Source organism: Erigeron canadensis, chromosome 9 (assembly GCF_010389155.1).
Source record: "Erigeron canadensis isolate Cc75 chromosome 9, C_canadensis_v1, whole genome shotgun sequence".
In the NCBI taxonomy this organism is placed as follows: domain Eukaryota; kingdom Viridiplantae; phylum Streptophyta; class Magnoliopsida; order Asterales; family Asteraceae; genus Erigeron; species Erigeron canadensis.
Window position 1 is genome coordinate 37647813 of NC_057769.1, and position 16723 is coordinate 37664535.

Sequence of the window (16723 nt, forward strand, 5' to 3'; positions counted from 1 at the left end):
TCAAAAACTAATGAAATTTTGTTCTCCCCATCGTCCAAAAGTGCAGAACCCTAACTGATCCCATGTACAAAACACGCGTGTAACGGCCATTACTGGACTAACTGGCCGTTACACTTTAACTTGACAACTAACGGGCGTTACAACACTAACGGCCGTTACACTCCAGTTAATTTCTAACGGCCGTTAGTTCTCTAATTGCCAGTTACAGGAGAATCCACAAACCACCTCTGTAACGGCCGTTACCCATGTAACAACAGTTACAACTTCCAGAATTCGTTTTCTTCATCTTTCGCTTGATTTCACCCGAATCTTTTTCCCGTTTCTTCCTTAACTCATCAAAATCGACCAATTCATTCGTCTAATCAATTTCCAACCTGAAAACACTCAACACACCTTCAAAGCATCGAAAGTTGGATATAAAACTATCAAAATGACGAATAATTGGTTCTAAAGTCACGTGGGAAATGGTATAAAATATGACACATCATTCCCTCTAAATTCTTCAACTTTCAACCACTCATTTTCATCTCCCTCCTCAAATCTTAACCACTCATTTTTTTTGTCTCCTCCATAAATTATTCTATTCCTCTAATTCATTCAAAATCTTTTATTTCAAAAATCGTACATCGATAAATTATAAAAATTATATGGATATTCTTAAAATTTCATGCTCTTTCATTAGAGAGGTCATTCGATATACTTCGATGAATTTTTAAATCCGCTGGCGGAGCCCGTACGGCTAAGGCATTTGGCTAGCACACTCTATAATCTATCACCTCCTATGAGTTATCACACTCTATATCACCTAACCATCTTACCGCCGCAGCACGCGGGTATTTTCTCTCTTTTATTTATAAGCATGTGCTTTACAAACTTTATAATAAGGAGATTTCTAAAAGTTTGTTAACATCTTTATAACCATGTGTTGTTATCTCCATATTAAACTAGATCAATACCCGGTCGTTGACCAGGTTAAAAACAATACTCACAATATATATATATATATATATATATATATAGGGGAAAGATAATTTGAGACCAACTAAAAAAAGTCCAAAAAAGGACCATTGATTTTCGTAACTTACACACCACCATCATCATCTACTACGATATACAAGACTTTTTTGTAAAAACACTAAGACTTTCCAGCGACGGGCCCACAGAAAAATCATGTGTAAGTTAACTTACACATGTGTAAGTAACTTATACATGTGTAAGTTAACTTACACATGATTTTCTGGTGGGCCCGTCGCCGAAAAGTCTTAGTGTTTTTACAAAAAAGTCTTGTATATCTGTTAGGTCGAAAATCGACTAAGTATGATTTGTTCAAAATAGTTGAGGTTCAGTGAAGAAAGCCTGCTCAGGATTCTGAAGTCATTCAGAATAAAGCTCACTGAAGCTTCACTTCAGATTCAGAATCAATCTACACTGAAGACGTTCAGACTGAAGTCAAAGACTGAAGACTGAAGAAGAAGATCATCTCAGAAACAGAGCTCAGAGAAGATCTTACCTGAAGTTGAATCTGAAGAGGCTCAGTGAAAAAGTACTTACAACACTTTTTCACTGATTACGAGGAAAGTCTTTTTGCAGCTTTAACTACCTTTACCCGGTTAATTACTCTATACCTGGGGTTGGGAAAGTTTTAGCAAAAGGTTGGGAATAAAGTATGTCAAGTCACATCAAAGAAACTTACATACTTTACCTTAAACAAGTATGTTATGGATTTGTCCTACAAATCCATAAATGCATCCAACCATATTTGTACGACATATTGCCATGTCATCAAGACATGTTTGCCTATAAATATAAGACTTCTCACACTTGCAAAATGGCTTGGAACTTTGGCAATTGCAACGTGTGATATTACTCTAAGTATTCTTACGAGTAATTCCTTGTCGCATAGATCATTTGTATTTCTAGGGTTGTTTAGATATTTTCACAAGTGTGATTATCTTTGTTCCGCAACAACTCTTGTATTTTGTTTATAGCAATAAATAAAATACATTGAAAAATACATCTCGACTCATTGCCATAAGACTTGATTATATTTAGTAATTTATACAGTTTCAAGCAATCGTTCTTTATTATTCTTATCCATTATCTGGATCGTAATTCTAACTAGTCTTTATCTAGTTTCGATTTACTTGCCAGTCGGGTTTCTTGATATAACTTGTGATTATTATTGTCTAATCTCATATCTTGTTATATCTTGATCTCTTGTACATCTTGTTTAGGTGGACTCACAATATCGTAGTAGATGATGATGGTGTACAAAAATCAATGGTCCTAGTTGGTCCTAAAATAAGATGTGGTCTCAAAATATCTCACCCTTATATATATATATATATATAGTTAAAAGAATACAAAACATGTTTTTATATAAAGATAAAACAAATTAACGAAAAGTATAAATATCTAAAGTTTATTTATAAGATGTAACAAAAACAATGCAAACCCAAGTTCCACCGGGATAATCTTTTTACAAAAACCAAACTTCCATTGCAGTTATTTTCATAGCTCAAAAATCCTGTATATCAAGCATTACCATTGGCATAACTATAAAGGGACTTCAGTAAATTTCATTTTGACATACATTTTATAAGCAGCCAGCTTTACAATTTTCTTATTGACATACAATGTCTACAATGCATTCTTAATTTACTAATCCTAAGGTGTGATCTCCTCAGCATCTCATTGGCCATCAACTTAATCACCTCTTTCAAACACTGCTGCAGCCCCCAAAGCAATACCCTGCAAATATTGGTACTGTCAGTTTAGTTCACATCTCACGAGGTTTATAGACAATGTGTGCGAGAAATACGGATAGTATTACAAACCAAAACCCATTTTTCTCATAAATATTTTGAGCTATTCGAACCAGTATACTTTGTAGTAACAAAATAACACTTCTGCTTGTAGATATCACCCTCAAAAAATCAAAAGGATATACCCTCAACTCATTGCAAACAATATCTTGGCCAAAGAAGATTGTATCCTTCGAGCTGTTTATATGTGTGTAATACTCGTATAAAAAATAACAAAATATCATCTGGCCCGAGCCACCGTTTTGAGACATTTAATGAATCATAATAATATATAAACTGAAAAGAGACCGGATACCTTTCTTTCGCTGAATTTGTATCGACTGACACGCGAGCAGCCAAAGAAAGGACACGGCCATCTATGGAATAAGCAGCACTTGAATTTCCACAAATTGCAATGACATAAAAGCCTCCAAACCTAGGTTTTTTTTCTCTTTATCGCCTCGTTGTATGCCCTTTCATTGCAATGACATAAATCTTTGTGAGTACAATAGGATCCTTTCACACACACACATACATGTATAGTCCTTTCACCAAATCTATGGTCACTCTTAATCCATGATAGTTTTGAGTAAATGGATTTCACAAGAATTACCGAAGGAAAGGCAAATAGATATAGAGAAAAATAAAACCTTGGAGTTTGACTTCGTTTTGCTGCTGCTGTGGTTTGACACAAATGACTTTTCCTTCACTTGCTTCTCAGCCATTTATCATGTTTAACATGGTTTCCTGCATCCCAATTGAAACTTTCAACCCAAGTAGCAGAAAGATGGTCAGATTATAGCATCAAGCCATCAAACATCTTAAAAGATGCAAGCCAACAGGATGTAAAAAAGTTGCATTTCATTAAAAGTTATATTTGATCAAGCGACAAAATATAATCCATGCTATCTCACACCGAGTAACTCAAAAACAATATACAGTAACTCGTTGGAGTAATCCAGAGATCCTTTAGTCCTTCCTATTCTATAATACTAATACATTGTTTAGTAAATTCCTTTGCTTCACTAAAAACAGCTGATTTCCAAACAATTATAGTCACCTTAATAACCAAAATTTCAAAGCAAAATAAAGAATAGTAGTGTTCTTAACTAGATCCAGAGCTTGTTCAACATCTTCTGAAACAGGTGGAGGCGGTGGCAAAGCGTCCTTAGCTACTCCATTGCCATAGACTGAATCTGTGATAAAGGTTATATGTATAGTTAAATGATGTTACTCGTATTTGGTCATTCAATAGACTTTAAAAAACTGTGAACACAAGTAGCAGCTTGCGACCAAATCTAACAATATCGCTATGGTGTCTGGGGAGCAAAAAAGAAAACGTCCATTCATTTTAATCAAAAGTAGATATTTAATGAAATTGTATAACCCTTGTAAATCATTTACTGCAATAATGCATTCTATAATTTTGGACAAAAAAGTGTTTTGGTTCTACCTAGCCCCGTTCAAAATCTCAAAAATACACCGTTTTTGTTCTAATTTTATGACTTGAAACATTTAGAGTACCTAAAATCTAACTAAACTCCTTTTTTATGTTCTCAAAGACAGTAAGCACACTATACAAACTGCACATTGAACATATCTAACAAAATTATATTATCACAAAAGTACCTTAGTCATGCGTCACATCTATTAGAAGTCCACAGAGGAAGACATTTGGAAAGAGTATGATATCAAACGACGAAAACGTAACAAATGTTAATTTGCAAAAAAACAACTGAATCAATGTAACAGATAATAGGCACCCACTTTGTCCCTACTAAAGCCATGGACATTAATTTGACCGAATTGGAGAAGCCATCCATTTTTTTTTTTAAAAAAAAATTAAAAGAAAAAAAAGTCTTTTGCTATCTAGTCATAAAATTAAATTATTAGCTTACTTGTTACACCCATTCTGCTCTCCATGGTGTCACATTTAAATACCTAAATGTATCATGTTTAGACACAATGTAATGTTTATATGGCATCTGCAATACAACTTAGGAAAATAGGAATTACCTTTCAGGAAACTGAATGATAGCAACTATTTCTGAAGATAACACGACAGGAGTCTGATTCGGGTTTCCATCATCATCATATATGTGGACGTAAGTATAATACAAACAGACCATCTGATCAAGTATACATGGCAAACATAAGTATAATACAGTCTTGGAAGCGAACCTGCAAAGGTGTAGTCTCACGACTTCCACTCCGCCCGAATATCAAGCCAAACTACAAACCCTAATCAATAACTGTCTCCATATACATCGAGCCATATAAAGGAGGAAACTCATTTTTTTTAATAATCAAATGCATCTCGAAATCTAAGATAACTGTATAAGAAGTTAAGAGTGAAAGACTTTAAACAGGCTAGATGAAAATCAATACTTTCAATAAAATTCAAAAAACATGAGAATCAACAAAATCAATAAAAAAAAAAAAAATTCGAAGTGAAAAATAAAATAGGGAGAAAAAAATAAATAACCTGAATTTTCTTGTAAACCAAGTTAGAGTGAGATGACAATTTGAGAGAATCGGAGGGGATTGGGGAATGAAGTTTTAGATTAGGGTTGGCCGTGAGATAGTTGTTTTTAAAATAGAGAGATGCGTTTTTAAAAGCCTGATTTTTAGTCTAAGTGGCTGTGATCACTTTTTAGAGTGAATTTTAAAAGTTAAGATAAAATATAATTTAATTTTTTTTTCGGTAGTCATTAATATATATAACTTAAAATATATTATCATTTAAATTATTAGTATCGTTTTTTATTTTTCTCACAGAAAGAAAATCTAAATAGATTTTTAGCACCACTTTTTGGGTAACAAATCACTATATAAGCACATATATGTGACATCTATTTCTACCATTTAATATCATACATTATAAGCTTCACCAAGTATTAATGAAAAGAGATGTTCCGTCCACCAACAAATCAAATGCGGTAATCATAAAGGGTATGTCATCAATTATAGTTTGTTTCAAATCATTCTGACGATAATGTGACTAATGATCTACTACATTTTCAGGATGTTGTACAAACCAAAATACAATGAGAAGAAAATCTCAAATTGGAAATAGGATGATGTAATTATTATGTAAGTAAGCTAAAACTGTAATTTATGACCAAGTATATTTTATTTGCTCTTTCTTCTGCAATTTAGTGAAATTTCTTACACGGCTGCATCTGGTTAAAACGTTATATATATTCAGTGTGATAGTCTTGATAATGTGATTTAATTATGTTATAAAGTCTTCATTTTGTAGTTGACTTATGCATATTTATGAGATATACACATACATACAACACAACAAACAACGCATAGTTTCTTTGTACATTGATTTGTTCACGTTTATTTAATGTACCGCTCAAGAGTGCAGAAAATGAAGTTTTTAAAGGTGGGAATATAGAGAAGCAGTGGAGCATTTCTAATGTTATAACGAGGAGTGTTGAATCATAATATTATTATTATAGAATGTTATTCGAATTAAGTCCTAATAAAATGTTGGGAAATGAATCCTTACGACCATCATGGGAAGGTAGGGGTGTGTAAGTTTTATGATATTACTTGAAACTTTTAACAGGTAATTAATTGGGTAAGGGTCGAAAGTTTTGTACCCTCCAATCCGACGCGGGTTGATCCGATTGACAACCCTAAATTAAGTAGAACCATTTACCTTAAGTTATTATATTGGATTCATAACATCTTCAATGATCTTAGCTTGTGATATATATTTAGTTTGACTTTGAACATTTTATAGGCCTAAAATGATAATATTAAAATAAAATTCTACCAAAAGAACTTTTATTATAAAATTCTACTGAAATATAAAGTTATAAACGTTGTTAGGCTTAGAGCGATATGCCATAAAATAATTGAAACACATCATCATAATGTATATCAAGATTTTATCGTACGTGCTAGACAAGTTTGGTTAATTGACCCAATTATAATGATAAAGGTGGTATGTCTTCACCAGTATTTCGTATTAGTTCTAAAACTTCGCATTTCTTATTAGATCTAAAAAACGGGTTTGTATCAATCATCCATGTTGAAAATCAAGATACAAATAAAACTTTGACATGCACATAAAAACAATATATATATTTGATAGAGCCATGGAGGGTCAAATAAGAAATGGATGTTAATTTAACAATGAAGGTGTTGGAGAAAGTAAATGAAGCAACAATAAAAACTCACTCGATGAAAACGTAATGTGTTATCATTGTATTCGGATTGTTAGTTAACAAATCATATCGTAAATGTACATATATATTGGAAAGTGGAAGATAGATGGATGGATGGATGCGTGGTCAAACTGAAAAAAAGGTCCAGGAAAGTAGGATTAGGGAATATTGTATTAGATAAAGGCTATGCTCAATTCTCAAAAGGGAAAATAACACTTGTCTCTGGAATTGACAATATTTGTAAATTTTTTTTTTAAAGTGAAAAAATAATGAAAAAAGTCTTGAACTTAATTGACACTTTTTTCTCTTTTTGTCACCACATCTAACTGCGTGTTTGCGTTAATATTTTTCCGTTAAAATTACCCACATTCATTAGTTATTTTTCACTTTTCTTCATTCTCCATTTTTATTTTATTTTATCTTTATTGTTCTAGTTTGATTGGTTGTTTATGTTTCTTACCAAAGATGTTAAGTGTTAAGAATTGTTTGACTAAATAGACAATTTTTTATAGTTGTCTAAAAAAGATATACACCATAAGAAATGACCAAGTAATTTTCCCTATCTTAATTGTTAGTTTATGTATGCCTAAAAATTGAAAGTGTCACACTCTCACATGAGGTACAAATACAAGTTGGCATAACATTAATGTTATAAATTTGATAGATTTAATTACTAAACTTAAACAAAATCTTTCCTTTAGCTCAAAAAATCACAAACTCAACAAGTACATATACACATTATCTTGGTGTAGCAGGGTGAATATTACATTCGAAACAAGCTCCTCTTCAGCCAACAAGAAACACTTGATGATAAATGATACGAAGAGAAAAAAAAAAAAAAAAAAAAAAAAAGAGGGTAGGATTCCATAAACTTTAATAACATATGATCTTAGTCATCTTACCAAACATGGTCAAAACTCACAGTCTCACTGTAAACACATTGTTCAACAGAGCACTATCTTCACATGGCCGAACAAGACCATGCCTCCAGCTCCCAAGAAGTAAGCCTCAAAACGTACTGTATGAGGTCTTCAGTTCTGGTAACGTACTTTTTCACCATGATATAAGATAAATATAGTATATCAAACAGCTGCACAGCTAACAGACCTGAAAGCATATGCAAACTGTGTACTACCGAACTTGTGTTTTTTCTTCAACCACATCTTTACAGAAAGCCAATTCAGTAACCAACGCAATATGATCACTTCCCCATCTCTGGTAAGAAGAAACAAACAACCTAATCATTATTTCAACAAAACATATATCAATTAAGTAGAAGTGCAAATTCTCAGTTCTCAATTTTATTTTTTTGAACATTTTATTCTCATTTAGTGTGAAAAATATATAAAAAAGATTATTTTCGTTTTCTTATAATCTAGAGAAATGACGATCACAGTATGATCAACCTCTTCACTTCTTCAGTAAATCAAAATTCACAACATGTGGCATGAAAAGTTGAGCCAAAACTGTCATTTGAGTATGCAAGTTGTAAACTTGTAATAAACCAATAATTGCACTTCCTTATGCTGCGTGTTTTGGTTTGAAGATGGAAGTACTTTATTCTCAAAAAATGATATTTACTGGAAAAGTTCATTCTAACACCTTCGTAGGAAATCCAGGAGTCCACTGCATTGCTTGTTTAGGTATAGGAGCAAGAACCCTGACAGTTTGGAGACCTTCCGATCGCCTAAGTGACATACGCATAATTCATCATAAATGTTCACCTCTTTGGCGATTGTACGAAAACTAGACCAAAAGATGATGACTCACCAGATGTAATCAACTGTCCCTTGGAAACCCCTGTGGTAGCTAGTCACTTGGGGTTCCCCGTTTGTGTCTCTTGTTCCCGAGTAATCCTGCAAACAAAAAGGCAAATGCCACTTATACTCTAATAAATTTGATATCATTACAGAAACAAGACAAAAGACTATGATGTCATGATACATTAATCACCTCAATTTCAGAATATGTGCTTCTTAGCGTTAATAGGTGTTCTATAGTTGTGCATCCCGAGCTGCCTGTTGCAGCCTCTATTTCCTTAGGGGTCCAACCCGATGGGTCATAAACGGTCCCCTCTACAAAAGCTTCACCATTGGTGCTCAAAGAACCATCCAAAACCTGAGGCTCTGAGGTATCATTACTGTCCGCCAAAACAGCTCCATCAGGACCATGTAACTCCGACAAGAAGGAAGTAGAGTCCTCGCCTACTAATAATTCTTCCATGGCTTCATGTAGTTCATTTGGAGATGAAGACACGATAACATTTCTCTCACTTCCTATCTTTGTCTCAAGTTGCGAATCCGCCTTTTCATCTTCATTTGCCATATTGGTAAACACATTAGCAGATAAATCTGGACTGGCACTTGTAGGTTCAACGTGGGTGCTAATGTAAGATCGAGTGGCATTAGCAGTGGACTGAGTTCTACAAAACAAAATGCAAGCTAATAATTAATCAGCTTGTGTGTCCAAAGAAAGAAACTGCTCACTGCCGCCTTCCGCGGGTTTTAAGCCCCAACTAGAACTATATTTGAAAAGAAATATTTGATACGATAATACATGCCTGGCAATAGAAGTAAACTGTCTTTTTGGGTGAATTTCACCAGAATATTGCCCCGATATCTTATCTCTAGGCAGCTCAGATACAATTAACTGCACTGAGAGGTACATTTAGCAAACAATAACACCCTTAAGCAACTTCTAGTAATGTGCGCGCAATGAAAAACAGAATGTTGTTTAACCTTTTGTCCTGCTATGAAGTTGTACAATGAACTCTGAAGCAAAATAAATAAAGGGGAAGAGTTATTGCGGTGCTAAATACAATCATACTTTTAAACGAAGAAAATATGGACCTGAAGTTATTGATATGTGCAATGGTAACCATCAAATACAGAAAGTAATGACCCCATACCTTCGGGGTAGAGTTAAAGTCTCCGCAGAGAACAACAGGAGCATCATCCCAAAGCTTTGATGTAGCATACGCCCTATCTAGAAGCAACCTAACCTGTTGTTCAAAGATAAATATATGGCTTTATAAGTCCAATATATCTGGTCATGAAAGGCTGTTTAAAGGTGACGAAAGTGAATGAAATTCATAATATGCCAGACCAATATGAATATAAAGTTTACACAAGTAGGTGGGCATTACCATGTCCATAAAAGCAAGAAGAAATAAGCTAAAAGGTTGCACAAAATTTTAAAATATTGCAAGCCTGAAAGTAGGCAAATAGATTCTTTCAAGGATAAGAGGAATGAATGGCATTGGTGAATAACAAATAAGAGAAGACTCCCAAAGCTAAATATACGATGAGAATATTTTAACTTTTAAGATTAGCAAAGGATTAAGGCATTGGCAAGAACAGAGAAGACAAAAACAAAAAACATAGTATAAGGTAAGGTAGTTATGCAACAGCCATAACATAATTCCTGCTATTAGTAATTTCAACTTATGAAAAGAAAATCATGTAAATCTCCGTCAAAATTAATCATTTGAGAGCGAATTGTAAGAAAAAATGTATACAACAGATAGATTTATTCATATACCTGACCAAGCTTAATCTCTCCTCTTTTGGGATTGTAAAGCACATGAATATTGCAAACGACCACTTTATTACGCCTGTCAGAGCTGCAACCACACAAACAATTTTTCATTCTCTATTACAAGACTAACGAAGAGAGGATCAACTCATCAGCCCATAAAACTAAGGGTTGTCAAAGTAGTATCATCACATAATCAGAGAAAAACTGTTTGCACTTTAATTGGCCTGTGGACTAAGAAAGCCAATGAAACATAATCCAATAACTAATGAATTAAAGTCAAGAATCTGAGATCCTATTTATGCTGTAGGTATCACTTGGATTTCTATTTATTATATGTATAAATCACATAGTAAATATGTTCTAGGGACGGTGTAAGAATTCTGAGATCAGAGACTGAATAACTTACATTCTAAATTAAGAAAATCAAATCATCTAGTAAGATGCAGTCAGATATGAAATAATATGCAGCAATAATTACTTACCATGCTGGTGGAAATGATCCCATTGAACTTTTCTCATTTAGTGACTGTTGAATGCAAGACCAGAGAATAACAATTAGTAAAATACTAAAAACAGACCTGCAATTCGTTAGGAGTTTTTTACAGGTCTTTTGAAGACCAACACACCTCTAGAACACATATCTGGGCAACATTATCCCGCAGTCCAAACTTATTGAACTCAATGGCTTCTTCATGCAAAAGCTTGAATCTGATAAACAAATTATGAAATCCATATCAGACAGATGCAGCTGCATTAAAATTGCTGGGTGAAATTAACATATGTGCATGTGCATATACAAGCCTATAATCATATAAAAGATCGTGTCATTTAGAGAAATGCTATTTAAAAATACTGCAATGATGAGCCACAAAGTAATGGTTCATATATCACTTATGACCAGTAAGATGTAGCACTGGGTTTAAAGAAACACTAACTTACACCAGCAAGTAGATCAGATATGATAATTTTACGAGAACAATGGTCTGTTACTAGATTTGATGTATTCTTTTAAAAAAGATGTGTATTGCATATGGGGTGTTTTAGTGCAAAATAATATCCTGGAATCATGGAATTTCAGATGACATATGACACAAGTATATACACGTAAATCTCATAGCCGATCTTATAGTTAAACGCATATGAAAAAAAAAATAGAGCAATACCTTGATGAACGCCAAAATATTGCACAGCCATCAACTGGCTCACCGGTTCTCATCTGACAGACGAGAAAATAAAGAATATCAAGTTTCCAAACTAACAGAGTTGGATTAGGGTTGGCAAGTAAGTTAAGAAGGTATAAATTCCACATTTTCATGACATATGTATATATAGTATATACCTTCCAAAGACCAGTGTATCCCCGGATGTTTAATTCTTGTTCAAAATCGCGAAATCTATCAACTTCCTGCAGCCATAAACGAATAGAAAAACCAAAAGAGAAGACAAAGCTAGCCTAGCCTGATAAAGGTGTTGTAAAGCGGGAAAGAGTTGGAACCTGAAAACATAAAACATCTGGGGACCATAATCCCAACTCAAACAGAATATTTCTCTTGCGAAACTCCCAATCCAAGATATAGGGAGGGATGTGGGAGTAAAGTTTGGTTCGATGTTTGATGGCCAAGTAGTCCGCCAGTATATTGTATGACACCACTCTAAATTTCTCTGCACCATTCATTCATTATCCTTACTACTACTCGTATTAATTCATTCATTATAAAGAAGCAACTTAACAATATAGATATTGAAATACGTACCACAGGCAGGAGGCGGCCCCGGCTTGGCATGTTCCCAATTCCGGTAATCCGAAACGGTAGCTGGTTTCCTCGGACGCAAGTGTTGTTGTTGTTGGTAGTACGGATTTGATGATGAGTAGCTTTGTCCACGTGGATGATGATACAATTGGGGATAATAGTGTGTATGTGGTGGATTTGAATGATAACGATGATGGTTGCTGTTGTTGTCATCATACGGAGGGTGGTTTGAAAAGCTTCGGCTGCGCCATTGATTCCGGTTGCTGCCTCTGTACTAATAAAATTATATGCATACAGAAATATAAAAACAATCAATCATCAATTGCTATCAAAAATGAAGTAAAAAATAAAAGAGATATTACAGGGCGGAGGGACATAGCAGCGGCGGTGAGTAAAGGGTGGGAGGATGATCGATTTTTCCACATCGATCGAGTACAACTTACTACACGTGTTTAAACAACATCGTAACCGGCCCGGTTGAACACGCTAAAACTAAACTTTTTTTTTTTAACACTCTGTTTCAGTTTTAGAGTCCAGGGATGAGCAAAAACCGAATCCGAAAACTAAAAATTGAAAACCGAATAAAATCCATTGGTTTGGTTTCGTTTTCTAATAACTAAAACGATTGGTTCGGGTTTCGGTTTCATATGCCAAAAAACTGATAAAAACCGAACCGAATGAAATATATTGTTATTTATTTTATATTTATATCATGTTACATTTATATTTATTACTTATAATTTGTAAATATGTTAATATTTTTCAACTTTTTGTATTTTCAATGTACAAATCTATATAAATTGTATGTTTTAGGTGAAAACGTACAATAAAATCAATTTGTTTTATAAAGGTTATATCAATTTTAATACTTAAAAAATAATTAGTTAATAGAAAACATCTCTTTATTTTAGTTTTTATATTATTTTTTTTCTTAACAATTGAAAGTTAAATTTATAACATAATAAACCAAAAAGTTAAAAAAAAATTATAAAAAAAAAGGAAACAAAAACCAAAACCGATCCAAACCGAACCGAACAAAAATTGAATCCAACTGTTTTGGTTTTTTAAAAACCGAATGGATCGGTTCGGGTTTCGGTTTTAGGCAAAAACCGACCCATACTCACCCCTAAAAGATACAGATGTTTTTTATTACTCGTATTTGGGAGAATTGCATATATAGCCTTGTCCCAAACATATGTACAAACACAAACATATATATATTTATACTATTTTATAAAACAAACTCCCTTTCCCCCTCTTTAATTTTAAGAACCTTAAATGACACATTTACGCTCCATTTTAATACAGACTGTGACTAACATGCCCTTAAAAAAAATTCAACTTCTATCTCTCACTCACGCAGAAACACATAGCAAAAACTACTCAAAATTCGTTCCCCTCCTCCCCCTTTCATATCTCACGCAACAATTCATTACATCTTCAACAGCAATAAAATTACTTTTACGTTAATAACCACACCATCGCCGTCGCTGTTACCGCCACTGCATTGCGCGGGCACCAATCTAGTACATACATACACATTCTTTATTATTTGTATATCTATATAATCACCAATTTCATCTAGGGATGGCAATGGGGCGAAGATTGTCGGGGATCTCAATCCCCATCCCCGTACCCAATTTTCATTTGTAATCCCTATCCCCGTCACCATCCCCGTCGGAGAAATAAATTACATCCTCATACTCGTTGTAACACCCCGAGTTAGGCTCAAAATATTACCGAAAAGATATAGCGTATGCATGGTATTATCGTAGAACATGAACTATATGAATAAAAGGGATTCGGTGAATCTAACATTAAACAAACAAGTACGTAACACATAATGCAAAATAAGGGGCAAATGAATCCTGGATCCATGTAAGTCGCCCAAGTTCTAGCACAAACATCAATCATCCGACACCTCTTGGATTCTCTTAGTAACCTGAAAAGTGTACTAAACAAGGTCAACACTAGTTTGGTGAGTTCGTAGGAAAGAATGAACAAGAACACATACCAATGTCAACCAATACAAATTAACACCAAACATGGTCTAAGATTTGCACACTTGTTCCCTCAATGTCCCCATGTCGTCCATAATGTCCTCAAGTACTAAACGTACCTGTAAAATGTCATCAAGTACTTAAAGTACCCGTTTGTATTGTCATCATGCACCTCATTGTACTCAATTGCACATCATGTACCTCATTATACTTAATTGCACATCATGCACCTCATTATACTCAATTGCACATCATGCACCTCATTGTACTCAATTGCACATAAGTTGTTCATCCATGACCATCAATGTCCACACATAACTAAAACACCATGTGTATATACTTCGTACGATACTACTTTTGAAAGGCCTTTAATGCTTATATATAGGGTTACCCGCAGCCTTCCCACCACATCTCCATCCTTTCAAAGGCATTACCGTCCTCCATATATACACAACTAACCTATAACAACTCAACATACATATACAATAACCATACAACAAATCACATAATTGCACATCTACAAAACTGTCACACAACATGTAAATCCATAAATCAATTAATGTCTCCATAACAACCATGTCCATCAATGACCCTCACACGTGTATTCACATAATGAACTACATATCAAGGTATTTAGAATACGCAAGTAAGCGATAACAAGTAATAATGATATCAACAAGTATCCTAACAAGTCCTATGTTTTCACGCATGCACACATTGTCCCCTAATTGTTCTCTTGTCTACCATAATGTCATCACCCAAGACACTCAAACATATGCCCAATCAAGTCATGTCATCAATCAAGAAAATCAAGCGTATGCACAATTGAACTATGTCATAAATCAAGACAAACATATAATTGCACACTCAAACAAGTCAACTCACAACAGTTGTACACTTTTCAGTCCGAATCTCAATTGAGTAGGGAGCTACGAAACTCACCTTGATCGGAAAAGAGAAGTTAAGGTTGAGTTATAAACGTCCAATCGTCCCGTGTCCATAACTTATTAATGTACATAACATGTTTACAAATCAAGACTTTACATATGGTTTTTAACTAGTTCATCTTGGTTATGATTTTGTTCATCTTGGTTCTGATTTGTTCATCTTGGTTCTGACTTGTTTATCTTGGTTGTCACTAGTTCATTTTGGTTATGATTAGTTCATCTTGATTATGACTAGTTCATCTTGGTTATGATTAATTCATCTTGGTTGTGACTAGTTCATCTTGTTTAGTATTAATTCATCTTGGTTCTGGACTGTAGATAACGGTCGTTAAAAACTAACGGATCTTGGTTCTAATTTGTTCATCTTGGTTCTGAACTGTTGTCAGAAATAGTCCTCAAACTAACGACCGTTAAAACCTGCACCCATTTCGACCCAATATGCACCCAAGCTTCATTTTGACCTCAAATCAATTAGGAGACACTTCCAAACTCTTTTCCAAGCATAAATGAACATAACCCACAACACAAACTCGATATATAACATCAAAACTTATCCAAATCCGTTCTTAACTCAAATAAAAGCCCTAGGAAACCCTAATTCGACCCAAAAATTGTTTTAACCATTTTGGAACCATTTAGAAACCACTAATCATGTTACCAACACCTTTTGGATAAAATCCATCATCAAAAACTCTTTCATTTTACAAATCCAAGACCTATATATACCCCAAAATCACTCAAAACCCTAATTTACTCAATTAATTCGGTTTGTGATGATTCTAATCTAGTTGTTCATAGGGCTATTCATAATTAGACATAATTAAACATAACCCTTTTCTCGAATTTCGTTTTGTAAGGCCAATTTGTGCCCAATTCATCTTTGACCCGTTTTGACTTTTGACAAAAACCTTAATTGACTCAAAATCGGATTTTGGAGATTGGATTCGTTTTGGGAAGCTTGTATGGACATATTTAGACACAACCCACTTCAAATCTCAACTCATAACACTAACTTCATGCTTAAACTCGGATTTGACCTAGTTTACCCATTTTGTAACCCTAGTTTTGACCCACTTCGGTTTTGACCTACAAATTGCACTCAAGAACACTTGGGTCTGACTAGAAACATGTTAATAAACATAAAATGATGAATTTGAGTGAAATGTAACTTACCAAAAATCACCACAATGCTCAAATCCGAAAATTGACCTGAATGGAAGAACTCTTGCACTTTGAAGATTCAATCTTTTGATATGTTGTTTAGAAGATGATGATTATTATTATTCTAGTTTTAATCTTGCTTAAATTTCAATAAAAGTGATAGAATCTAGAGAGAGAGGTATATATGTAAGTGTGTGTGTTCTTACAAGAGAATAGAGAGAGAAAGAGATAAGGAAAGTGAAATGGATGGATGGGAGAAATGGGTGGTGGGTAAAGGATAAGGTGGGGTTTTGTTGGGTGGGTCATAAGTTGGGTATAACCCATGAAGGATCCGTATCA

The 16723-nt window shown here is 34.1% G+C and overlaps 1 protein-coding gene and 1 long non-coding RNA gene across 9 annotated transcripts; both read right to left on the reverse strand.

The window, feature by feature from the left end:
* Nucleotides 1–2476: 2476 nt before the first annotated feature.
* On the reverse strand, nucleotides 2477–5401 carry LOC122581411. Of its 7 annotated transcripts, XR_006321014.1 has the most exons (8): nucleotides 5290–5394; nucleotides 4986–5137; nucleotides 4821–4873; nucleotides 4703–4745; nucleotides 3915–4000; nucleotides 3455–3551; nucleotides 3121–3277; nucleotides 2477–2751 (listed from the first exon to the last, which is right to left on the reverse strand). It is a non-coding gene; the product is annotated as an uncharacterized LOC122581411 (long non-coding RNA). The 7 variants fall into 7 exon arrangements; XR_006321012.1 differs by having other exon boundaries at nucleotides 4821–5137; nucleotides 5290–5401; XR_006321013.1 differs by lacking the exon at nucleotides 4703–4745 and having other exon boundaries at nucleotides 2569–2751; nucleotides 5290–5392.
* Nucleotides 5402–7830: 2429 nt separating this feature from the next.
* Nucleotides 7831–12760, reverse strand: LOC122581117 (carbon catabolite repressor protein 4 homolog 6). 2 transcript variants are annotated; one of them, XM_043753268.1, is made up of 15 exons: nucleotides 12639–12757; nucleotides 12280–12550; nucleotides 12021–12187; nucleotides 11865–11930; nucleotides 11689–11741; nucleotides 11152–11233; nucleotides 11008–11051; nucleotides 10529–10610; nucleotides 9897–9989; nucleotides 9727–9759; nucleotides 9549–9637; nucleotides 8942–9410; nucleotides 8759–8844; nucleotides 8591–8675; nucleotides 7831–8203 (listed from the first exon to the last, which is right to left on the reverse strand). In XM_043753268.1, exons 1-15 carry the CDS (start codon nucleotides 12699–12701, stop codon nucleotides 8120–8122), a joined length of 1767 nt encoding a protein of 588 aa, XP_043609203.1. In that variant the 5' UTR covers nucleotides 12702–12757; the 3' UTR covers nucleotides 7831–8119. The 2 variants fall into 2 exon arrangements, with proteins under 2 accessions (XP_043609203.1, XP_043609204.1); XM_043753269.1 differs by having other exon boundaries at nucleotides 8113–8203; nucleotides 8570–8675; nucleotides 12639–12760.
* Nucleotides 12761–16723: the final 3963 nt, after the last annotated feature.